Source organism: Acomys russatus, chromosome 16 (assembly GCF_903995435.1).
Source record: "Acomys russatus chromosome 16, mAcoRus1.1, whole genome shotgun sequence".
Lineage (NCBI taxonomy): Eukaryota > Metazoa > Chordata > Mammalia > Rodentia > Muridae > Acomys > Acomys russatus.
Window position 1 is genome coordinate 43,741,977 of NC_067152.1, and position 24,085 is coordinate 43,766,061.

Here is a 24,085-nt window from a genome sequence, read left to right on the forward strand (position 1 = left end):
TGTAGCAGGTGGGGTTCCAGAGTCAAGAACATCTAGCCGTGCCAGGACTGGCCCAGGGCCAACTGGAAGCGGCAGAGGGCCTGCAGGGCAGGGGCTGGCTTACACATCCTTGCGTTCCCGCACTCTCTGGACTGGGATAAGTGACCCTCCTCTGCCTTGCTCCCTCGGTCACTGCTCAGGCCTTTTGGGAATTCTGAGCAGGCTCTCACTCTGCAGATCCAGGCTCTTAAATCTGACCCCAGCACTTTGTTTCCAATCCCTCAAGTAGCTTGGTCTTTGGGAAGTTTGTATGTGTAGAGTAAAATACTGATTTATTTCAGGCTTCAAACTGCAAATTGGAAAAACTCATTTTGTTATTATCAGGGATTGGCTCAGGGTACCTGGAGCCTGCTGGCTGTGTGGCCTGAGGGGCTGCAGTGACCTTTCCTGGCCAGCAGGGGCAGTTGCCCAGCAGCTAGGGTTGCCTGAAACTCCTGTCCTTCCTTGTTCCCAAGGAGGTTGGGACTCAGGTACCAGGGCCCCTTCCCTCATCCTTCAGGGATGCACCCTGTACAGAACATCAGACAAACTGGTGTGGGACAGTGTCCTGGGAGGTTTGCTTTCCTTTTCACTTTTGAAGCCTTAGAAACCTGGAAAGTGAGTCCTCGCTCCATAGGGAGCCGCTTTGCTGGGGTTAGAGGCTTGCTGGCTGCTTCCCATCACCCCAGGGCCCTAACTACCCTTCACCCTCCCATCTGCCTACCAACATCCTGCTGCTGCCTGCTTGTAACCTGGCTACCCTGTGCACGGTCATCAGTGCTGCCAGTCTCCCAGGCCTGGGCTTCATTCTCTTTCCTGCTGATTGTTCTGATGCAAACAGATGTCTCAGCCCGCCAGTCACCTAGGCCTCAGCCCACCTGCCTGCCCATCATCACCTGGGGCAGGAGCCTCCTGGGTGAAGAGGGCTGCTGGAAGGCCTGGCAAACCTCACTGGCTGTGCTGGCTCCAAGGTGTGTGGGTGTTTATGTTAGGTTGGAAAAAGCCACCAAGTAGCCCTTGTAGCCACCAGCAGTTGGGTCTGGAACATTCACAGGGGCATGTGCACGCTTACCTGCAAGAAGTGTAGACTACGGGGGATGGAATGGACCAAAAAACCCAGGCATGGATGGGAAGGGGCCCTGCCTTATAGACAGGAGAGACTCATGTCCCCAGCGAACAGCCTGTGGTAACAGCACCTCCTGCCATCATCACTGTGACCTAAGTGGTAGCGTCAGTGGAGAAGGGTGGCACCTGTGTCACGGCTTGCTCTTTGTAGTTCTGGGACGGAGGTTGGGGAGGAAGGCATTGTTGAGGTTACAGCTGGCTCTCTTGTTCTAGAGTAGATGCTGCTGGGTGGAGGGAGCACCTGGTCCCCTGGCTGTGGTGCTTTGAGTGCAGTATCAGGCCAAAGGGTGCGTGCCGCACCCTGACCACTTACCGCTTGCTCTCTGGGCGTCCTGAAGTCAGGTGCAGGCCTTGCTTCCCAGGATGCTTGCTCCTAGCTGTTGGGAATCAGGCTTCACTGTTGTGCCAGGCCCGGGGATGGCATCGGGCACCAAGCGGAGTCAGACTGGCACAGTGACTGCAAATGTTTTAATCTGTGTCTCACCCCCATCCCCCCTCCAGTCCAGGTGCACTGGATTTTATAAGAAGTCAAAACATTGTCAGTTCCTGTAAGAAATGTCAGTTGCAAGGCAGGGTTGGGCTGCGGCTCAGGCCACACTGCAGGAGCAGCTACACCTGCAGGAGCAGCGCCACTGCTGCCAGGATCCACTTGGCTGCCTTCTCTTTGGTCTTCAGGTTAAAAGTCCAGACATAGGTGGGTCCTCGGATACGTGTCTTGTAAACGGGGCATTCATAGATGTTTTTGGTCTCCATTCGGTCCACAGGAATGGCCTTGATGAAGATGACGGGCATGACTGGGGTCAGATCCTTCAGCTTTGCTTCAGCAATGACTCCAGTCTGGGTATCCCAGCGAGCTCCTGTGGGGACAATGCAGCTGAGTATCTGGACACCCTAGGGAAGCTGACCCCGTGGTTTGGAGTGCTGACTGAATAAGGGAGGCAGCTGTGGCGAGAGAGGCTTAGCCTCCGACATCCCCAGTCTTTTCAGAGACAGGCCAGTTAACTGGGAGTCCTGAAGAGATCAGGCCAGGTGCCAGGGTCTGAGTGCCAAACAGAGAGGTGTGAACTGAGGACCCCCGAGGTGACTCTGCACGCCCCAATGGCTCTGAGGCTGCATCTTCTCAGAGCGCCAGCTCAGCCTTTAAACGTCAGTGGCCGAGACAACTGACTGCAGCTCAAGATTCCAGCAGTGCCCCTTGCTGTCCCTTCCTGTGTAATGTCTCCCCTCTGTGTGCATAGGGAGTAAGCTACATACGCGCCCCTAACCGGACATCTGTCTCCTCTTACCCTCTATAGCCAATGGTGTTCATGTGTCCCAATAAACATGGAGAATGCTGCTGTGTACTTGTGTCAGGTGACGTGGGGGAAGGGGTGCATGAGCCTCAGGTGTGGCCCTGACACCGCACACGAGGAACTGACTGGAGTGATTTGGAGAAAACTTTCCTGTGCTTCCGCCTGAGCACCTCCACCCGCCGGCCTGGTGTGGTAGGCAGCCTGGGGAGCCTCATGTCTCAACTGTTCATAGTTTCTGCACATAAATGCTTGTCTTGGGTAGAGCCAAGGCTGACTGGGCTGAAGTTTGTCTTTTTTGGGAGGGGGGTGGGGTTTAAGACAGGGTTTCTCTGTGGAACCGTGGCTGTCCTGGACTCACTCTGTAGTCCAGGCTGGCCTCCAACTCAGAGATCCGCCCGTTTCTGCCTCCCGAGTCCTGGGATTAAAGATGTGCACCACCACTGCCCTTCCAAGGTTTGTCTTTTTTTGAGATGGGATCTTCCTACTGGCCTGGGAAGTTACTGCCACCGCAGCAGACCCTTTCAGTACTAGTGTGGCTCCAGGCCCACCCCTACCCAAGGCTGTGCCCAGCTCATGCAATCTTCCTGGACAGACACGTTACCTTCCATGAAGAGACCGTACACATAGGAGCCCTCTCGGGGCGGAGCAGTCATGTCCTCTCGGTTCTTTTTGGTCACCTCCACAGACAGACACATCTTGTCCAGGGGCCACTCGTTTTTCCTGGCCATGGACTGCATGATGGCGGTGAGAAACGACTGTGGGTTGAAGAACCCGGCCAGCCACACAGTGGTGGGCAGGGCAAAGTCTGTGGTCCAGGCCTCGAGCTCCTGGAATGAAACAGGAGCTGCTGAGGGCACAGATTGAGGAAGGGGAGGGGTCTGGGCGTGGCTAAGGCTGGCTTCCCTTCAGCTCCTGCAGCATTCTGTGATGCGATGGACCCGGGTTGACCCTGGACTGTAACCGAGGCCCAGAAACAGGTTTGCTCATGGCTATATAGAGAGGGCTTTCTGAGGTCCGCCCCCGCCCCGAGCTTTCTGCACTTTCCCCTCCATGGGAAGTCATGCCTGCATGTTCAGCCATCTGAGGAGCTCGGACTGGCCTTCCCACTTCTTCAGCAGTGTTGGCTGTGGGGTGACTCGGAGGCCATCACGCATAGTCTTCCCGTGACTTACCCTGATACGTTGCAGCAGATCGGCATACCAGGCGGCCAAACCCATCATGGATGGGTACGCCCGGGCCACCCACGTGTCAGGCACAGTGTCATAGAACAGAGCTGTGGACAGGTCTTCCATGTCCGTCGTGATAGTCAGCTCACCCTACGGGACATGGTCAGATGTGGTCAGCCTGGGGGAGAGCCCTCTGCTGTGTGTCTGAGTCACCAGCATGGTGGCACCTCCAAAGACCATGGCCAGACAAATAGCCAACCTCTGTGGCCTGCTTCGGAGGGTGCCGGATTTCAGACCAGGGAAGGGTGGGCTCAGACAAGGGTCAAAGTTACACAGCAATCTCCAGGAGGCCTGAGGTGTGCTGTGTGGCTGTCCCACCATAGACAAGCCTGCTTCACAAGCCCTGTGCCCCTGCTCTGGATTGCCGTGAAGCCCTGTGCCCCTGCCCTGGATGGCCCCATGGTTTTTACCTTCAGTCCCAGGTTCAGCTCTTTCAGTGAGCGCCGCATCTCATTGGTGAGGATATTCATCCTTTCACATTCTTGAAAGGCAACCACCACATAGGGAGTCTTTTCGGCAGCTTTTGCCATGATCTCGGACATGTTGAAGGTCTCTGGGATCTTCTCAAGGATGTCATCCAGCACAGCCTTCACCTGGAAGCCAATGCCAGGCAAGCCTGTCACGGTAGCCCTCATCAAGTGAGAGGGTGCTGAGGGTGGGGGCACCGCTCAACCTGAGCTCGCAGTTCACAGACTCGGTGGGAAGAAGTAAGTGGGCTGGGTAGTCCAAAACACAGGCTCAGGGGAGCAGCCACATTTGGCCAGGGCTGTGAGTGCAGCTTGTCTCCTACCCCACCTCCTCCCATCACATGCTCTCGTGGGCATGGGACTAATTTATCCCTCTGTGGGAGCTGTACTGTCACCCCTTCCCCATATACACACAGGGGCACACCCCTGTCAGCCCCCACCATCCATCCTCAGACTTGTTTCTTCTGAGAAAGAGTCTGTCATCTCAGGCCAACCTGGAACACCACGCCATGCCACCCAGTCTGGCCCTGCACTTGAGATTACAGGTGTGTGTGCCACATGTGGCTTAGTAGGTTTCTGGTTTCAATTGCTAGGTCAGTAAAAGTTCCAGACGCTGAATAGCAAGGAGGGACTTCTGCCTCCAGTTTTGGTCTGTTTACTGTTTAGCTCCAAGCTTATCTGACGTGTGGCAGATCTTTTCTGCAGTGTGAGAAAGTGGGGCTAGAGCCTCGGGTGCCAAGGCAAGCCCGGCAAAAGAGCCTCCACAGTGCTCTGATGTGCAGCCTGTTTTCTGAGCTCCTTGTCCTAAGAGAGAACTCTGCTGCACTCCAGAGCTCTGTGCCCAAAGTATTAGAGGCCAGTGATGCCTTGGACCAGCTGTAGACCTCACCTTGATCTCAGAATTTAGTTCCCAAGGCAGGGAACAGAGTGTGCCTGGCTCACAAGCCGCCCAGGTGCTGTCCCCTGCCCATCGCTATTACCAGGGGCATGGACACTCTACCTTTTCCTCACGTGACACCCCTGTGCCTGCTCCAGAGTCCGTCTCTTTAGGCTGCATTTCCAGGACTGTGCGGAACAGTTTCTCCGAGGTGACTGTCAAGAAGCCGATCTCTGCATTGGGGTGCAGGCCATACAGGTAAGGACTCTCGGGGGGCAGGTTCTCATCAATGTACTCATGGTAGCCCTGGGAAAGGTGGCACGTGAGCGAGCTGACGATGCCAGCTGGCGTCGGCTTTCTTTTTATTTTTTTGGTTTTCGTTTTCTTCAGGATAGGCTTTTTTTCTCTTTGTAGCCTTGGCTGTCCTGGACTCGCTTTGTAGACCAGGCTGGGCCTTGAACTCACAGAGATCTGCCTGCCTCTGCCTCTGCCTCTGCCTCTGCCTCTGCCTCTGCCTCTGCCTCCCAAGTGCTGGGGTTACGGGTGTGTGCCACCACACCCTGCTATTCTAGGCGTTTCTTAACTGTACCTTCCATGTAGTCTCTATCTCAGGGCGCCCCCACTTTTCTCCTACCTGCTTGCCCAAATGCAAAGGAGTTTCCACCTCTCACCGGGGCCATGCTTCCTCCTCCTCACGGCAGGTACTTGGATTCTTTTTATTTATTTTTTAGTTTTAGAGACAGGGTTTCTCTGTGTAGGTACTTGGATTCTTGATAGGCCTTTTTCGTTGTTGTTGTTGTTATTGTTTTTGAGACAGGATCATGTGTAGCCCAGGGTGGCCTCATACTCACTACTTGAGCTCCCCAGTGCTGGGATTGTGGTTTGCGGGCCACCACGACAGGGTTATACAGTGCTGGGAGATGCAGCCCAGGGCTTCGTGCGCGCTAAGCAAACACCGTCACCCCATCTGATAGGACTTCTGTGGTCCAGGCCCCTTGAGGGAGGGCTCAGGATGGATTTGGCCTTTGCTGATCTGGTCACATGGCACCCCCCCCCCCAAGCAGTGGTGCCTCTCCTTACCTTATAGTCCAGGTTTGGAGGGATCTGAAAGCCCGGGGCCAGCAGCACCTCCCCTTCCAGCATCTCTACGCGGATGTACTCTGCCAGGTAGGTTCTGCATAGCCGGCGATCCCAGTCATCAGTGATGTGGCCCCCGTACATGATCTCCCCAAAAAGGTAGCGGAGATCATCCCAGGGGACCTTAGAAAGGGGGAAGATCGTGAGGAGCCCCATCTTTCAAACCTGGGAGGCCAGATAGCTCAGCAGGGCCTGCTCCCAGGATGCTTTCTTTTAGGTCACCTGTGACTGCCTAGTTGCCGAGGAACACTCTCACTCCCTCTCCTCAGGGACTGACTCAGGCTAGCCCCTCTGAGAGACTCTGCTTTGGCTACTGTCGGGGACTGGCTTCAGCCTCTCACTTCCTGGTCCGTAGGGACATCTTGGGGGCTCTTCTGCTGGGGCCCTGGGTGTCACGGGCCTCCTGTTCCTTCCTAGTTTCCTGGGCTCTGCCTGCTTCAACCATCAGTCTGCACTCCACACAGCAGTTGGATCCTGCTCATGAGAGAGTTGGTGCTGGCCCCACATCTTCCTTTGGCAAAACGTTAGTTGTGGGTCTAAGGAGGACGAGTGGGTCTCTTGACCCATCTGAACTGCCTTGGCCTTTATGCTTAGTTAGTCACTATTAACTGTGTGTGTGTGTTTTTGTATACACATATACACACACACATATGTATATTAATTATACCAGGAGCCCCGTTGCAGGCCTCTGTGGGAGCTGGGACTCAGCAAGTCCCGCCAGAACCTTGCCTTCCAGAACACATGTGTGCACATACAGCCTGGCACTGGCTCCCCCATTGGGTCAGGTGGACTTGCCACCCTATCTCTTCTTGTTTCTCTTCAGCCCATCCTCTGCCCAGTCACCCATGACCCTCATCCCTGCCCTAGGGTCACTGGCCAAGACGCACATAGTCTTTTTATTTTCAGGTTTTCGAGACAGGATTTCTCTATGTAATAGCTCTGGCTGTCCTGGACTCACTTTGTAGACCAGGCTGGCCTCGAACTCACAGAGATCCGCCTGCCTCTGCCTCCTGAGTGCTGGGATTACAGGCCTGGGCCACTATGCTCTGCTGTATACACATAGTCTTTCAAAGCCTTGCTTACACATCCACAAAGCCAGGGTCTGCAGCACATGGCCTGTTCCTGCTGTCCACAGCAGCCTGAGGGACAGGAGTCTGCACATTGTCATTTTCTGGCAGCCACTTTACAAAAAGTTGGAGGCTCCCTGACCTGTGACAGATGAGTCTTATTCCGGAGTCTCTTTCTGTTTAGTTGAGCCTGTGGCCCCAGCACCTGTGTACCCCAACTCCAGGAGGCTGCTCTGTGAGCAGCCCTGTCACAGGACTTTGCCATCTGTGTTCACTCAGCCGACTGCAGCTTGGACACACCTGCCTCCCCCTCTCCCCCAGGAGGTGGCTGCCATTTCTGCTAACACCACAGTGCCCTGCCTGAGAGCTTTTGATGGAGCTTTGGTGAAATTGGCTGATTAACCATTTATCTGATTTAGTCTTGTGAACTTTCACTCAAAACGTCAGTGTGCTCTGAATTCTCACTTGAATGCATCATGTGTGCATGTATGTAAGCTACATACCGTGGCATGCATGTGGAGGTCAGAGAACAGCTTAGGTATTGGTCCTCACCCACCACCTTGTTTGAGACAAGATCTCTTTGCTGCTGTGTGCCCCCAGGGTAACTGATTTGTATTTCTGGGGGGGACCCTGTCTCTGTAGGAGTGCCAAGATTACAGGTCTGGCCCGGCATGGTAGTGCACGCCTTTAATCCCAGCACTCGGGAGGCGGAGGCAGGCAGATTGCTGTGAATTCGAGGCCAGCCTGGTCTACAAATCGAGTCCAGGACAGCCAAGGCTAACAGAAAAACCCTGTCTTGAAAAGAACCAAAAAAGAAATTATTACAGGTCTATGTGGGTGCTGGGGATCTTGGACACTCAGGGCTTTCCCACTGAGCCTTCTTTGCCCACTGATCAATCTCCCTGGGCCTGAATTGTCATTTTCTAACTTTGTTTTGTTTTAAAAATGTATTTCAAAAGATATGTTTGGGTGGGTGTTGTAACTTAATGTAAGTCTGTGCATTATGTGTGTACCTGGTGCCTGCGGAGGCCAGATGAAGGCATCAGATCCCCAGGAACTGGAGTTACAGTTGGAGCCACCGTACGGGTGCTGGGATTAAGCCCCTAGTTGTCTTGGCCGCTGGCCATCTCTCCAGCCCTCACCAAACTTTTCTCTTCTGGTCCTCTCATTTTTCTAAGCAGTTGGGCTCAGAGACTAGTCACGGAGAGACAGGGTGGGTCCTCCCACCTGCTGCACAGGCTGTAGAACACTCCTCAGAGAACAGGCATGGGGTGGTGACCACCGGAGACATCACTACATGACCTGAGAGTTCAGGGTTTCCCCAAAGGCCAGCCAGCGCAGGCTGGGCAGAACACCATGATGTCAGGACGCGCTTGTCACTATGGGCAGATTGGAGCCCATGTGTGCTTGTGTGGCCGAGTAAGGCTCTTCACACTATCTTGGCAAGACCACTCCTTGAGGGAGCCTCTTCTGGCAGCTTCTCCACTTGCCTTTGCTTGTGCCACAAGTAAAATGCCGTCAGGGGCCGTCTAGGTGCCCACAGGTGAGGACTGTGTCCCTGCAGGCAGTGACATCTCCCCAGTTTGCCTTCCTGTCCCAGCCATGCTGAGTGTGTTACCAAGACACCTAATCATGTCCAGTTTGGCTGCCTCGACTGTGGTCTAGGCGGTAACTTCTTGCCCAGTGGCCTCTCAGGCTGGGGAGGTAGGATGGCTTCTTCTGGCTGCCTGTATAATCACTTGAATGGTCCTCAGAGGGACACTGGCTGCGTTAGATGGTGACTACTGATGTCATCGTTGCTGGAGATTGCTTAGTCTGAGGCAGAGTGTGGGAACCTCTGAGCCTCGGGCTGGATATCCTTTGGCTGCCCACAGGGAGTGTCCTCCTTTCCTGATGCTGGGCTTAGTGTTTCTCCTGCATTTGGCCACTCTGTCTCCCCCCTTTCGGGTCTTATGTACCCCATGCCGACCTTGGGCTTGCTGTGTAGCCACAGACAGTCTTGTACTGCAGACTCTTCTTCTTGGACCTCTCCCGGGTGCTGGGATTACAGGCGTGCCCCGCCAATGCTGTTGATGGAGCTTTCTTTAAGGAGGTGGTAAGTAGGAGCGGAACTCCTCAGATGCATCCCATCCGGGCTACCTCATCTGACCCCGGAAGCTCAGATGCATGATGTCATCCCTGTTCTGTCAAGTCAAGAAGCAGGCTCAGAGCCTGAGTGGCTTGCCTGAGGTACCCCAGTCTGTAAGCAGAGACTCGTGACCACTCCCCACCTGCCCGGCACGGCTTGTCACCCTGGAGCAGTGCTGGCTGCCCTGCCACATTTTCTGCAGGTCGAGTTCACCTGCTACCATACATGGTGCACGGCTTGGTGCCCTTTGCCCTTTAGCCTGTGAGAAGGTGGTCAGTGCCTGTTCTCTTGGGACCCACAGACCCTGTTACTGTTGAATTGGGGGCACCAAGAGTGAAGTAGAGAAGTTTGGGGGTCTCTGTGTGAGGCCCTCTGGCCTTTTCTGGAGAAGATCCTGGGTCTGAGCCACTTCTGGGGTAAGCCCTGGCTGTCCTGGACTCACTTTGTAGACCAGGCTGGCCTTGAATTCATAGAGATCCAGCTGCCTCTGCCTCCCGAGTGCTGGGATTACAGATGTGGGCCACTGAGCCCAGATTTTTTTCCCCCGAGACAAGGATTCTCTGTGTAGCCTTAGGCTGTCTTGGACTCACTTTGTAGATAAGGCTGGCCTCAAACTTACGTCAATCCATCTGCCTCTGCTTCTTGAGTGCTGGTTTTTTTTTTTTTTTTTAAGATTTATTTATTATTATGTATGCAGTGCTCTGCCTGCATGTACACGTGAAGGCCAGAAGAGGGCATCAGTTCTCAGTATAGACGGTTGTGAGCCACCATGTGGTTACTGGGAATTGAACTCAGGACTTCTGGAGGAGCAGTCAATGTTCTTAACCTCTGAGCCATCTCTCCAGCCTGAGTGCTGGGATTAAAGGCGTGCGCCACCATGCCTGGCACTTTTTTTCTTTTAAAGACAATGTCATCCATGCTATTCTCAAACTGGCAATCCTCCTGCCTCAGCCTCTCAAGTGCCAGGATTATGGTTGTGTACCTCTACACCCACCTGAGTTCATCGTCTGCCTGCCACCTACCACCCCTGTGTGTTAGTTGTAAGAACCCAGAGAGGCACGCCATCCTTCTCAGGGATCACTGGGGGCCTCCTTCCCCAAGCCTGCCTCTGCCTCCAGACACTGGCAAGCCCGTAGCCTGGGAAGCCCTGGAATTTCTAGGGATGAGGTTCTCAAGATGGGGAGGGAACGCTGACAGCTGTGGCTGCAGGGGTGAGATGTGGGGGGTAACAGTGTTGGGTGCAGTCACAGATGGGTCCTGTGTCGTTAGACTGACTTTGGTTTATGGAACATACTCAGTGTGTGTGTGGGTGTGGGTGTGTGTGTGTTATGTGTGTGTGTGTTATGTGTGTGTGTTATGGATATGTGTATGTATGTATGGGGATGTATGTGTGGGGGGTGTGCACACGCATGCAGGTGCCTGCAGAGGCCAGATCGCCCAGCACTTGAGTTGCGGGTGACCGTGAGCCTCCCTGTTGTGAGTGCTGGGAGCTGAACTCTGGTCCTCTGGAAGAGCAGCAAGTGATTTGACCACTGAGCCCCTATTTACCATCTTAGGCCTGCGTACAACTGGGCATGTACGTGGTTAAAATAAGACGCATCACGGGGAAGAGCGCGTGAGTAGAGAAACACATGACCCAAGCTGTCCATCAAAACAGGGACACACCCCTCCTCCTCTGCCCTTAGCAACCAGCTCTCCCTTCCCAGACGGCATAAAGGAAGGCCTGGGACAAAAGCCTGGCGCCCTTGGGCACTCCAACGCGTGCAGCCCGCAGCTTGCTGGCAGCCTGTTCGACCTGCACCTCAGCTACTCTCGCTTCTGAATAAACTCGCTTTGCCGCTTTCCCACCGTGTGCGCTTTTTCCAGTTCTCTGACCATGAAGCCAAGAACTGGAGAGACCTGGTCGATAGCAACCCCAGGAACGCAAGGAAGGAGGGCCCGTGGCCCACACCAGGCTGTTGTGGACGCTTAGCGTCCTACACCTGCCTCACCTTGGGGTTGGCTTCCAGGTAATTGTAGAGCACATTGATGGAAATGGTGAGGTCCCCGTTGTTGAAGGGGTAGGACCGGTTCCAGCCCTGGGCGCCGAACTTACGCCTCTCGGCAACTACGGCATGGAAGTAGCACAAGGCAAAGAGGATGCACTTGAACTCGATCTCCTTGGTGCACATCTCCAGGGTGTCCTGTCAGGCGGACGAGAGGGAGCCAAGAGGGATGGTTCTACAGAGATGCTCAGCTCTGTCTCTGCCAGCAGGGCTGGGGCTAAAGCCATCGGCTGACCTGTTCTTACAGCAGCCGCAGGGGCGCCATCTGAAGACCCAGGGCGGGCACTGCAGGGTTATTTCCCCAGGAAACAACTGTGTTCCTAGTTTATGTGTCTATGTGATACACACACACACACACACACACACACACACACACACACACACACACACATTTTTTTTTTTAAACTCTGGGCCTTGCTACATAGCTTGGGCTCGACTGGAACTCACAATCCTATCTCAGACTTGTGGGTGCTGAGGTTACAGGCTTACATACCCATCCTTCAGCTATATTTAAATTTATTGTGAATGGGTGCAACATGGTATGTGTCTAAGTCTGAGTCAGTTCTCTGCATCCTGTATGCTTACCTGCAGGTTTGGGGGATTGAACTCGGGTTATCAGGACGGGTGGTAAAGCACCCAGACTTGCTGAGTCATCTCACTGGCCTTCCAATATAGGTTTTTGTTTGTTTGCTTGTTTTTTTCGAGACAGGGTTTCTCTGTGTAACAGAGCCCTGGCTGTCCTGTGCTCACTTTGTAGATCAGGCTAGCCTTGAACTCATAGGGATCCACCTGCCTCCGCCCCCTGAGTGCTGGGATTACAGGCATGCACCACCACACCCGGCCCAATATAGGTTTTAGCCCCGCCTATGGTGCCCTACCCATCTGTCACCCGTGGACTTCTGCAAGAGTACGAATGAGACACAAAGGCTTTGGTTGTGCACAACCTGCAGTGTTCACCGCTACCCCGGGTACTGAGGAGGGTATCCTGGACCATCGCCCTGAGTGTGCCCCATGTCCAGGGAGTGCTCGCACACTCCTCGCCAGATCGTCATCCACCAGGCTAGGTCACAGGCTGCCCATCAGCTGTCCCTGTGCCATGTGATCTGTGCCTTCAGTGCTATGTGACACTTTGATGGTGCTGTGCCCTTTGGAAGCCGGTTGGGAGAGGTTTGTGGTGTCTGATGAGATATGGAAGTCCCAGATGACACTCAGTTGGTGTCCTTCCTGTCTGGGTAGACGTGTGGGGAGGATGCAGGGGACCAAAGCCTCAGGCTTGCGCTGCAGCCCAGAGAAGCAGTGTGTGCTATTATGGCGGAGGCTGCTGAGGGGACCAAGGTGCTTGGGCCCCACAGGAGCAGTGGCCATGGGGGATGACGCGGTGGGAGGGCAGCAGAGCAGACTTAGAAAGGATTGAGAGGCTGGGTCGGAGGAGGCTATGTGCCTGAGGGTGGGGTCAAGGGCCAGGGGTCAGGAAGTACTGTGACGCAGGATGGGACAGGGCCTCCAGAGCCACAGGGATGATGGGTACCTCTGCCAACTAGCAGGGCCCTGAGGCTGGTCAGAGGCCATGCTGTATCTGTGGCTTTGGTGGTCAGTGAGGTCTGCCCAGACTTCAAGGATGTATTTTAATGTGACACATGACTGTGCTGGTGTGGTAGGGATGGGTAACGGGCATGGGGAAACCTCTGGAACTCAGAGGTAAGTCGTAAGCTCACCGGGCCTGTGTTTCCAGGCATGGCATTCACCTGGCCATGGGGAACCGTCCAGTCTCACCCTCCCTACCTGAGTGAAAAGGTCCAGGGCCTTGTGCAGGTTGGCGTACATGCCCGTGGGTGGCTCATTGGTGATTTTGATGGCATTTTCCAGGATGCCCTGGGGGATGATATGCGCCTCGGGGGTGGGGGCCGGCTCCGCGCTGATGAACACCCGGTAGTCCTCATGGCTGCCCGAACTGTAGCGTTCCACCTTCTTGTCCAGGGTGCTCAGCCATCTTGCCACCAGGTGAATGTTCTGTAAGGAGGAGCCTTGCCTCAGGCCCGGATGGACCCTGCTGCCTCCACCTGGTAAGGCGGTGATGGGGGGTGGGGGGCCTACCCACCGTGTTCATGCTGAGGAAGGGTGGAGGTGTGGTACCCCAGCAAGGCAAGGCTCTGTCCTATCCCCAGTGACATGACCATGGTGGCAGAGGAGCCCTCACCTGCAGAATGACCCAGTGTCCTTTCTCGGCTGCCACATCCAACGCATTCTCGGCCACCACCTCTTGTCCTTGCCCCAGGGACACATTATGGAGTTTCCCATTGTCTATGGTAAATCCCAGTTTTTTCCCTAAAGAGGGGAATAACAGGAAAAGCACAGGGTGATTCAGAACCGTGGTCCAGGCACTGCGTTCCACAGCCGGGAACACCACATGCCTCCCATTTTGTTTACTGCAGGGGAAACACACATCCCGTAACATGACCATGCTTCAGCCATCTGGAAAGGTGTGACCCGGGGACATTCGGGAAGCTGGCCATACTGTGCAGCTGTCTCTCTGGTACAGCCATCACCGCCCCAGGATATCTTGTGACCTTGAACAGTAGCTCCCTCTCCACCCCCCTTGTTTGACAACTGCTGTCTGCTTTCCAACTCTGTGGACCAGCCTGTCACAGGCGTTCCATGTAAATGGGATTACACACGCTGACACCTTCACTACCGGCTTCTTGCATGAGTTCTGTGCTTTCACATTTCATCCAGGAAGTAGCATGGGCTTAGTTGATGGAGTAACAGCCCATAGCTATACTGCTGTGTGTATGTGTGTGTGTGTGTATCTGTGTGTGCGTGTGTATGTGTATATGTGTGTGTGCGTGTGTATGTGTATATGTGTGTATATGTGTGTATATGTATATGTGTGTGTGTGTGTGTGTGCCTTTGTGGTGGGCAGTTTTGATTGCCAACACCACTGGGTATAGATTCACCATGGAAACTACCTTCTAGATTCACCTACAAGGGTGTTTCAAAAAAGAAGGGAAGGCCTGAATGTGAATTGTACACAGTCCCTGTGGCCTGAGGTCCAAAGCTGAACAACAAAGACAGTGGTTCTCAACCTGTGGGTCACAACCCCTTGAGGGAGGGAACAACCTTTTCAGCAGAGTCACCTAAGATCACTGTGAAACACAGATATTTATATTATGATTCGTAACAGTAGCAAAATCAGTTATGAAGTAGCAACAAAAACAATGTTATGGCTGGGGGTCACCACAACATGAGAAACTGTATTAAAGGGACACAGAACTAGGAAGGGTGAGAACCACCAGACAAGAACCGGGCTGAACACCTGACTGCGGATGCAGCGTGACCAGCCACCTAAGGCTCCTGCCACTGCCTTCCCTGCGCAACAGACTGAACCCTCAGACGGTAACCAGATAAACTGAGATTAAACCCTTTAGGTTCTGTTTTGTTTTGTCCCAGCTGTGCTAAAAGCAGCCCCGTCAGGGCTGTTCCTAGTGTTTGGTTACTGGGCGACAACATGTGGGAAGGCATCACACCATGAACAAAGGCATCTTGGGGACAAAAGGGTTTATTTGGCTCACGTGTCCCAATCACAGGCCATCATGAAGGGAAGTCAGGCCAGGAACCTGGAGGCAGGAACTGAGGCAGAGGCCTCAGGGCTCGTCCACAGGCCAGTCTGGTGGGAGCACTTCATCAGCTGAGGCTCCTACCTCCCAGATGACTTTAGCTTGTGTCAAGGTGACATAAAACTAGCCAGCACAAAGGCTTGTTGGTGACCCCACTTTCTTAGCCTTTAGGGACAGGCCCTGTCTCAGACCAGAAGGTGCCGTAGCGACTCTGGGTGTAGAGTGGCACCTGCCCCCTCCCCCACTCCTTGTTCCCACTGGCAGGCTTGTCTCTACCCCAGCAGCCCTTGCTAGTTTCTGGGTTTGATTACGCTGTGCCCATGCAGTCTGGGGCCCCTCTCTGTGGTGTTGAACCCTACCATTCCACATGGGCCCATCTCTGTAGCTCTGCTTACCCAGGGCCTCCACGTCTTTGAGGGGGTCCACCCCGGGGGACAGGATGAAGAAGATGGGTGTGGACGGGCTGCTCTCCTCGTAGGACTTGGAGAACTCCACGCTCCGGCCTTCTACAAACTTACTGCCCATCTTCTCTTCCACAAAATTCCTGAGGGGACATGCTCTGTGGGACCACAGGCAGCCGGGCCCTGCTCGGGACGAGGGCTAGGGGTATGTGGGTGGCTTTGGCCCAGGTGGGTAGGCCATTCTGGCTGGACGTCCTCTGATGAAACCGAGGGGAAGGGAAGTGGCATCTTGTCTTTTGTTTTGTTTTTTGTTTTTTCAAGACAGGGTTTCTCTGTGTTGCCTTGGCTGTCCTGGACCTGCTTTGTAGACCGGGCTGGCCTCGAATTAACAGCAATCCACCTGCCTCTGCCTCCCGAGTGCTGGCATCTTGTCTTTTAATTTTTTAATTAGTTAATTAGCTAATGGCCCTTCCTGCCTCCGCTTTCCAAGTGCTGGGATTGCAGGTTCCCGTGTGTCAGCACAGCGAACCCAGAGCTTTGCACATGCTAGGCAAGTACTCTACCAATCTAGCCATGTCCCCACCTTCCCTGCTTTACCCGCCCAACAGTATGTTCCTCCTCCTAATCCCAGAGGCCCAGGGAATGGCAGGAAGGATGCAGCCCTTGGTGCAAAATGCCTCCCGGGTCCAGGTGCGATGCTGAGGGGAGGAGCAAGTTCTGCCCAGAAGGCCACTTTAGAGCTGTTGGACTCCATCTTTCTGACCCAGCCCCAGAGTTCCAGGTCCCTCGGGTGGGCCTCTCATGGGGTCCAGCGTTTGGGGTGACCTTTGGTGTCTGCGCGTTTCCCTTCGTCGTAGGTGGCTAATGGTGTAAGTCTCCCAAGCTGGTGAGATGTTACCGCCCAGTGCCAGCTTTGAAAGCAGGACCAGGGCTGTCGTCCTGGTCTTGCCCCCAGGCACAGCTGAGAGGTGATCTGAAGGCCTAGTGGGGTAGCTGAGGGGCGGGGGAGGCTTTAAGGGTCTTACTGCCCATCTGAGATGGTCAGGCACCTTTGCTTGTCCAACATCCCTCCCTCCCTATCTCAGAACCGCCATCCTCTCACTCCCCCAGCTCAGCCAGATTGACACTTATTCTGTCACTGTCCCCTTCTTCCCTACCAATCCTGGCCTTGTCCTTTGCATCTGAGAAGAACAAAACAGACAAGGTCCTCCTATAGTGCATGGAAGGGCCCATCTGTGTCAGAGGGGAGTTCTGTGGGGATGTGAGTGGTTCTGATGAAACCTGGCTGTGCCCTGGCTGCATGCAAAGAAAGACAAGGCAGAAGCCAGCCCATCCCCTCTGAGCCTGGCCCGGGTCCTCTCTGCTGGGTCCCTCCCTTCCTTTGCCCACTCCTGACCTGAGAGGGCTCAGGTCTTTTTTTTTTTTTTTTTCCAAGACAGGGTTTCTCTGAGTAGCCTTGGCTGTCCTGGACTCACTCTGTAGACCAGGCTGGCCTCAAACTCACAGCGAGCCGCCTGCCTCTGCCTGGGATTAAAAGCGTGCGCCACCAGGCCAGGCGAGGGAGGGCTCAGGTCTTAAAGTTGCGATTTAGGATGGGGGCTAAGAATGAGGTTCGGCCAACGAAGTCCTTGCCAAGCACGTACAAAGCCTGGGGTTCAACCCTCAGCGCTGCATAAAGCTGGGTCTGCACACCCATAAGCCTAGCACTGTGGAGCCAGAGACTGGTCGATCAGAAGTTCAAAGTTCTTGGCTACATAGTGAGTTCGAGTTTAGGGTCAATCGGGGCCGCTTGAAACCACATCTACAGCGTACTTAGCTCCCAAGGTCTGAGTACTTCACTCAATGGCTGTACCAACTAAGGGGGCCTTACTCCGCTCTGCCCTCTATAGACTAAGCTAGGCTGCCCAAGCTGGGGGCTGAGGACTGCTCACTTGACGGCGTAGGTCATGCGGTCCGGCCTCATGCAGCGCACCATGCAAAGCTTCTGCAGAGCCGTCTTGTTCTTCCATTCCTTGGGGAAGATCTCCTTCTCCGGTGCCTCCGACTCCACCAGTTTTTTCCACCGCTTGGCGGAGCCCTCGATGTCACTGTCCAGGTTTTTGAACTCATCCATCTCTGACAGGGCCTAAGGCAGCCGTGGCAGTCAGTGTAGTGACCACTCGCGCATCCTGAGTCAGTTGGGCACTTTACCCAGATGGCCCTTTGTGGGGAGAAGTGTCTGGAAGATGGGCACTCTAGGGAGGGTGACAGGGTGACCTGTTACTAAGATCACAGCTGTCCTTCCTGTCAACTGCAGGCCAAACTTCTGTGGGGCATGTGGCCTGGGGACTCACATTAGTCCCTCTCTCTCCAAGGGGGGTGTGTTGTCAGGGCAATCTTGCCTGAGGCCGCTGCATTCTCAGGCCAGTTTGTATTGCAACTTGAAACCTGGGAGCTGAGGTATCTTAGCAACCAATTTGGGAAACTGAGGCGTCACCGGACCCAAAACAGGGCAAGGCAGAGGGGTGGCCTGGGACCGGCTGCAGGTCCCTGTGGATGCAACTCTCCTCAGGACTCCAGCAGGTCAGCGGAGACACTCAACACAGGTGCAGGGCTGCCTGTGAGCTGCAGTCGTCCTGGCCCCCACCCTGCCTCTCCTGGGGCGCGGGCATCCTCAGCGTTGGCTGGAGGGGCCTTGGTACTGAGTGTGAGGACCCACCTTGATTCCACCCCAGCTCTGGTGTTGCAGGAAGTCCACGGGCGACACCACGCCTGCCTTGAAGGGGAACCGCAGGAGAAAGTCCAGCTCAACCGGATTCAATTCCTTCTTCATGGATAGGACCTGGGGGCCACGGCGGGCGTGGGGGACGAGTGCTTTTTGGTTTTGTGTTTTGAAATCAGGGGTTAAGCACACAAAGTACACGTTTTAATCACATTAGAGCTTATAGCCCAGTGACAGTAGTACACTCACACAAGGGTATGCAGCCACAAATTTAGTTCTAGAACATTCCTACCAACCTAAGAGGAAAGCCCCTATCTGCTGAAAAGGTCCCAGGCTACGCCCACATGTATTGTAGGTGGCTGTGAAATGTCTCCCATGAGCAGCCTGCATTGGAATCTTTGTGTGTTGGGGCTGGGGGCTGGGGGCTGGGGGCTGGGGGCTGGGGGCTGGGGGCTGGGGAGGTGTCTGGGGTTGTATGGGTGGGTGTGTGGGGCTGAGACAGGGTCCCGCTATGTAGCTGTGGCTGGCCTTGAACTCACAGAGCTCTGTCTGCTCCTGGCTCCTGAGTGCTGGGATTACAGTGGCATACCATCATGACTGGCCTATATTGGCATCATGATCGCCGGGCCATTAGTCTCTGGGAAGTAGGGCCGGGTGGGTGACAGGCAACCAAGTCACAGAGGCAGCTCAAAGGTTGTGCTGTTGCTTGGGGAGATAGTTCTTTATGAGGGCAATCCACCCTGCCCTGTTTTCTCAAGCCAGGAAGAAGGCTGTCACCAGATACCACATCTAGACCTCTGTCTTCCCAGGCTCCAGAATCGGGACACATAACGATGTGAGTAGTGCTTTCAAGAGGGACAGAGGCCATTGTCCCTCTGCCTACATGTCCCTTCCTTCCTTCCTCCTTCCCTCCCTTCCTTCCTTCCTCCTTCCCTCCCTTCCTTCCTCCCTCTCTCCCTCCCTTTCTCCTTCACTTCCTTCCTTCCTCCCTCTCTCCCTCCCTTCCTCCTTCACTTCCTTCCTTCCTCCCTTTCTCCTTCACTTCCTTCCTTCCTTCCTCCCTCTCTCCCTCCCTTCCTCCTTCCCTTCCTTCCTTCCTCCCTCCCTCCGTTACTCCCTCCCTCCCTCCCTTCCTAAAAGCTGATGTTGACTCCCTTGGCTCAGTGTTGCTCCTGCCTCGGCCTCCTGAGCACCCAGTCTCTGCGCTCTTGCCAAATGCCTTGCAGATGCAGGCTGCTCAGCCAACTGAACAGCACACAAACCTTTCAGTAATTTGGCAGAACCTCAGGCACACATGTAGCCTGTGTCCTCCCAGGCTACATAGCGATGCTGAGTTGCTGTGTATTCCTCAGACCTGGATAGGGGTCTGGAGAGCCAGCCTGGGGATCCCCAGCGCGGCCTGAGTACAAAGGCAGTGCGTTACCTGGAAGGTGACTTGAGCCAAGAAGATGAGCTTGTCCCTCTCAAAGAGCCCGCGGGCCGTGTACATGTACACAGAATAGGTGATCTCATCTGTCAGGTTCATCACGCGCTGCTTCACTTCATCTGCAGGCGCTGTTTTCTGGATGGCCTTCTCAAACACCACGTTGAAGGCCTGGGGAGCGGCCAGTGTGAACGTGAGGGTGAGGGTGGGGGCGCGGAGCTCCGCAGCTGCGGGTAGGGCCACTGGCAGCTTCTGGTTAATACTGCCTGAGGCAGCAGGGAAAGGTAGGGTGGAGGGCCCCCCCAGCGCCACGGTGGCAGGCTTCTCCAGTTCCCGAGTCTCCCGTGTGCCCCCTGACCTGGGCCATCCCGTCAGCCCAGGTGGCTGGCCTTGCTCCCGGGCCCGCGCTGACCTTGAGCGAGAACTGGTAGATGGGGTTGATCTTGTTGAGGTCGTTCAGGATGAAGTAGAGCAGGGAAGCCCGTTCCGCAGCCGGGCGGTAGTTCTCTCGTGCCTCGTTGATCTTGGATTCTGTAATTTTTGCCTCTTTGACCTCGGGACAGACAAAAGGGGCCTTGGAGGGGACTAGCAGGAAGACAAGCCACTTGTAAAAGGGCCCGAGTCGGCCCCAGCCTTTCATCCCTCCAGAGTGCCCTAGAAGGAACCTCACATCCAGAACCAGGAGCAGCGAGAGGCGAGCTCTCGCTACTTTATTGCCAGTGCCCCTCTAGCTTTCACCTCACATACTCTCTTTGGGACTCTCCCCTGCCTAGGGAATGGTGCCACCCACAGTGGCTGGGTCTTCCTGCATCTGGGATGGCTGAGAAGTTAAGAGCACTGGCTGCTCTTCCAAAGGTCCTGAGTTCAATTCCCAGCACCCACATGGAGGCTCACGACCATCTATACTGAGATCTGGTGCCCTCTTCTGGTGCACAGGTGTACATTGCAGGTGAAACATTGTATACATAATAAATAAATGAATCTTTAAAAAAACAAAAAACAAAAAACTGAGCCCGGTCTGCAAAGTGAGTTCTGCGAAGTGAGTCCAGGACAGCCAAGGCTACACAGAGAAACCCTGTCTCAAAACTGTCCCCCAGCCTGGCCTACCTAATCCTCATTAGGACTTTGTTAAAAGTCACAGCAAACTGTCACAGGCTCCCAGGTGTACTTGTACAGCGGGCTGCTGAGCCTTCTGTGTGCTGGGAGGCCTACAGGGACAGGCCTACCTTCTCCTCAATCTCATTGGCTGTGTGCTTGGTGGTCTCCAGGTTTTCCACCAAGGCGGTGTCCCCCAGAAAGTTCCCCGACGCAGCCGACAGCCGGGCCAGTAGAGAATCTTCCAGCTCCTTCAGCACAATCTTGAACTCATTCTGAGATTTGGTGAGGTTTGCCTACAGGAGCAGCAGGGCGCCCGGGGAGCCGGGCAACATCAGCCGGTGCCTGGTCTCACCTCTGCTGCCAGGTGGAGCAGAGCGGAGTCCCTGCCCCCCAGCAGGAGAGATGACACCTAGGACGGAGGTGGAGGGCGCCCCTGGAAGTGCCAGCCTCCAGTCCAGGCTGTCAAGGCCTCTTGCTGTGGAGACTGACAGCTACGTGTGTGGCTGAGGCAGAGCCGCGGAAGTGGCTGGCACGCAGTTGGCCATGTATACCCTTCTTTGTGGGTGCGTGTGTGGGTTCATGCTGCAGTCATGCATGTGCACAGGGCATGTTTGAAGGCCAGAGAATCAGACTCGGTTCATGTTGTTTTTGAAGACAGGGTTCTCTTACTGAGATCTGGGGCTCACCCTCACCCATTGGGCTGTTCTGCCTAGCCAGTGAGTCCCAGAGGACCTTCTGTCCCCACTTCACTGGCCCTCGGATTATAAGCACATGACAGCCTTTTCTGGGTTCTGGGAGGGGGTATGTGTGTCAAACTTGGGGCTTCAAGCTTATGCTGTTTCGTTTTGTTTTTTGAGACAGGGTCTCTCCATGTTAGCCTTGGCAGTCCTGGACTCGCTTTGTAGACCTGTAGGCTGGCCTCGAACTCACAGCAATCCACCTGCCTCTGCCTCCTAAGTGCTGGGAATAAAGGTGTGTGCCACCATGCTCGGCTGAGCTTATGCTGTTTAAACATGTCACTGTGTGAGCTAAGTCCCCAGCCGAGACCCCTACGTTTTCTTTATGATGTGAAGGATGAACAAATGCTCTGCCAAGGAACCCCACCCAGCCTGGAGTGAAGCTGTTCTGGGGACCCTGGTGTAAGTGTGGTGGCTGCTGGCTTAGAACTGAGTTTGGGGCAGGAGGAAGGACTGGTGGCGTTGGCTGAGGTCTCAGGAGCTTGGGGACACGTGGGGCCCACTGTAGCCATGTGAGGCCCATATGTCCCCCCCACTTGGCCCATTTCTGATGTCTGTCAGAGGCAGTTACCTTGAGCTGTTCAAGATCCGGGCGCTCTTTGGCCACCACGGCGGCCAGGAGCTGGTCCTCGAGCCCGTCCCTGGTGACCAGGAAGTTGATTAGCGTGCACTGCGCCTGCATCTCGGGTTTGTAGTGGGGGTTGAAGTACTTTGTGTGGAGTATCAGGCGGAAACTGGGGTGGTATTCCACCTCCTTGTCACCAATTTTAATGAACCTGGCGGGTAAGGGACAGAGGCAAGGCAAAGCTTAGCCAAAGGGCCCGTGCACCCCGGCTTGGTGGCCCACCAGCGTCTCCCTGACACTCCTTGGCTGATGAAGAGCGCTGTGGGGGAGGGGGAGGCAAGCGTCCTTTTCTCTGGTGGCTACTTTGTCTGCCCAGGGCTGTTCATGCAGCTGCCTGCAGCCGATGCTTAGCAGAGGGCCGGGGTGGAGGCACTGCCAGATCCGCCCCTCTTCTCTCCTAGTTGAGCTCACTTCTTACCCCCCCCCTCCGCCCCCACCCCCACCCGGGTATCAGCACTTATGTCAGGCCCTCATCATTGTATGTGATATGAAGGTGATGCTATCACCCCTGTCCTGGGCTTCTGCGCACTCCCCAGCACCGACAGGTGGCTCATATCAGCTCTAAAAGTTGATTTGCTGGCTTTGTATTATTAAAAACATCTGAATGTGGCAGGCCTAGTTAACGGAAGGTTACTCAGCCTCGAAAGGAATGTAACGTTGACAGATGCTGGACTGTGGATGATCCTCGGCAGTGGAAAGAGTCAGCAAAAACAAAACAAAACCAACAAACAAAAAACGATGCATACTTCATGATTAATATCCAGAGTGGGCAAAGCCACAGGGACAGAAAGATGCTTAAGTCGGTGTGGGGCTTCTTTGTGGGATGGTTAAAACACGTAACGAGCCGAAGGTGAGAGTTACACACACAGCAGGGTAAATGTGCTGACTGCCATTGAAATGCTCACTTTACTATGGTAATGTTCCTTAGAATAAAAATAGGGGGCCAACAAGAAGGCTCAGTGGGGAAGGGGGCTTGCTGCAAAGGTTGGCACCCTGAATTCAATCCCTGGGATTCACATGGTGGGAGGAGACAGCCGATGCCTGTAAGTTGGCCTTTGACCCACATATCCTGTGGCATGCACATGTCAAGAAAATACATGCATGCAAAAATATTTTGAAAATTATTCCTGAGGAGTGTCAGCAGCTAACGGCTACTTGGGAAAGGATGGTCACTTTCTTCAATAGTGTGGTCACTGGTCAGTTGCCCGGGCTCCGGCTAATAGTCCCACACCCGTGCTTGTGCAAGCAACCCTCATTAAACTCAGCGAGCCATTATGACAAAGGACGTAAAGTGGGGCGGGAGAGATGGCTCAGCAGTTAAGAGCACTTGCTGCTCCTCCAGAGGATCCCGGTTCAGTTCCCAGCACCCACATGGTGGCTTCAGTTCCCGGGGACCTGACACCCTCTTCTGGCCTTTACAGGCACTAGGGCACACACATGGTACACAGACATGCACGCAGGCAAAACATCCACCCATAGGTAGGTAGGTAGGTAGCTAGGTAGATGGAGTAGAGGGGCAACATGTTGGGAAGAAAAGACTGTCCAGAGGAGTGGCTGTGGGACAAGATGGGGTAAAAGGGGAAATATGAGTTGTTGTTTTTTTTTTTAAAGGACTGTAACTATTTTTCAGATTTTCTTAAGTGTGTATGAAAAGAGGAAGAGGCCCTACTGAGGACCTCACACAGCAGCTGGCCTCTCCTCCCCGAGCTGGCCTCGGCCTTCCCAATGTACTAGGTCCCTTCAGACTTCTCAGCATTTAGTGAATGGGGCCCTTCCCTGTGCTCCACCCCCATCACTGCGCCCCAATTCGCTCCCCGCCTCCGCCACCCCCCCCCCCCCCCGTGGCTGGGTGGGGGATGGGTGTGACAGCTTACTTCCCCTTTTTTATTGTGTTCCTGCCCAGCAATGGGTCTAGCACAGGGTCTACGGTCTCGCCAATGTTTTCAATGAGTAAGATGTCACCCTCTGAGATGGCCTGCTCAATGATGTCCAGATAGCTGGGGACAGAACAGAGACAGGGCATAGCTTGGGGGCCATAGGAAGCAACGCCTGTCCCAAGAGGTAGCCCTGCTTCCTCCCCGCCCCGCCCCCCAGGAAGGAGGTG

At 54.7% G+C, this 24,085-nt stretch overlaps 2 protein-coding genes across 3 annotated transcripts in view; one reads left to right on the forward strand and one right to left on the reverse strand.

Annotated features, from left to right (window-relative positions):
* Positions 1 to 2,031, forward strand: part of Pgs1 (phosphatidylglycerophosphate synthase 1) — a 40,132-nt gene extending 38,101 nt beyond the window's left edge. For both annotated transcript variants that reach the window (XM_051159132.1, XM_051159131.1), the window contains one exon: positions 1,908 to 2,031. The gene's annotated coding sequence lies outside the window, so the exon portion shown is untranslated. The remainder of the gene's footprint in view (positions 1 to 1,907) is intronic.
* Dnah17 (dynein axonemal heavy chain 17) overlaps positions 1,598 to 24,085 on the reverse strand; it is a 108,332-nt gene continuing 85,844 nt past the window's right edge. The window contains exons 64-80 of the mRNA XM_051159135.1: positions 23,856 to 23,978; positions 21,928 to 22,132; positions 20,748 to 20,912; positions 19,934 to 20,074; positions 19,522 to 19,692; positions 18,096 to 18,218; positions 17,329 to 17,522; positions 15,392 to 15,540; positions 13,580 to 13,707; positions 13,165 to 13,392; positions 11,329 to 11,520; positions 6,086 to 6,265; positions 5,129 to 5,311; positions 4,072 to 4,254; positions 3,608 to 3,751; positions 3,037 to 3,262; positions 1,598 to 2,000 (exon numbers count right to left, since the gene is read on the reverse strand). Of these exons, the coding sequence (XP_051015092.1) occupies positions 1,753 to 2,000; positions 3,037 to 3,262; positions 3,608 to 3,751; positions 4,072 to 4,254; positions 5,129 to 5,311; positions 6,086 to 6,265; positions 11,329 to 11,520; positions 13,165 to 13,392; positions 13,580 to 13,707; positions 15,392 to 15,540; positions 17,329 to 17,522; positions 18,096 to 18,218; positions 19,522 to 19,692; positions 19,934 to 20,074; positions 20,748 to 20,912; positions 21,928 to 22,132; positions 23,856 to 23,978 (2,983 nt within the window). The 3' untranslated portion in view covers positions 1,598 to 1,752. The remainder of the gene's footprint in view (positions 2,001 to 3,036; positions 3,263 to 3,607; positions 3,752 to 4,071; positions 4,255 to 5,128; positions 5,312 to 6,085; positions 6,266 to 11,328; positions 11,521 to 13,164; positions 13,393 to 13,579; positions 13,708 to 15,391; positions 15,541 to 17,328; positions 17,523 to 18,095; positions 18,219 to 19,521; positions 19,693 to 19,933; positions 20,075 to 20,747; positions 20,913 to 21,927; positions 22,133 to 23,855; positions 23,979 to 24,085) is intronic.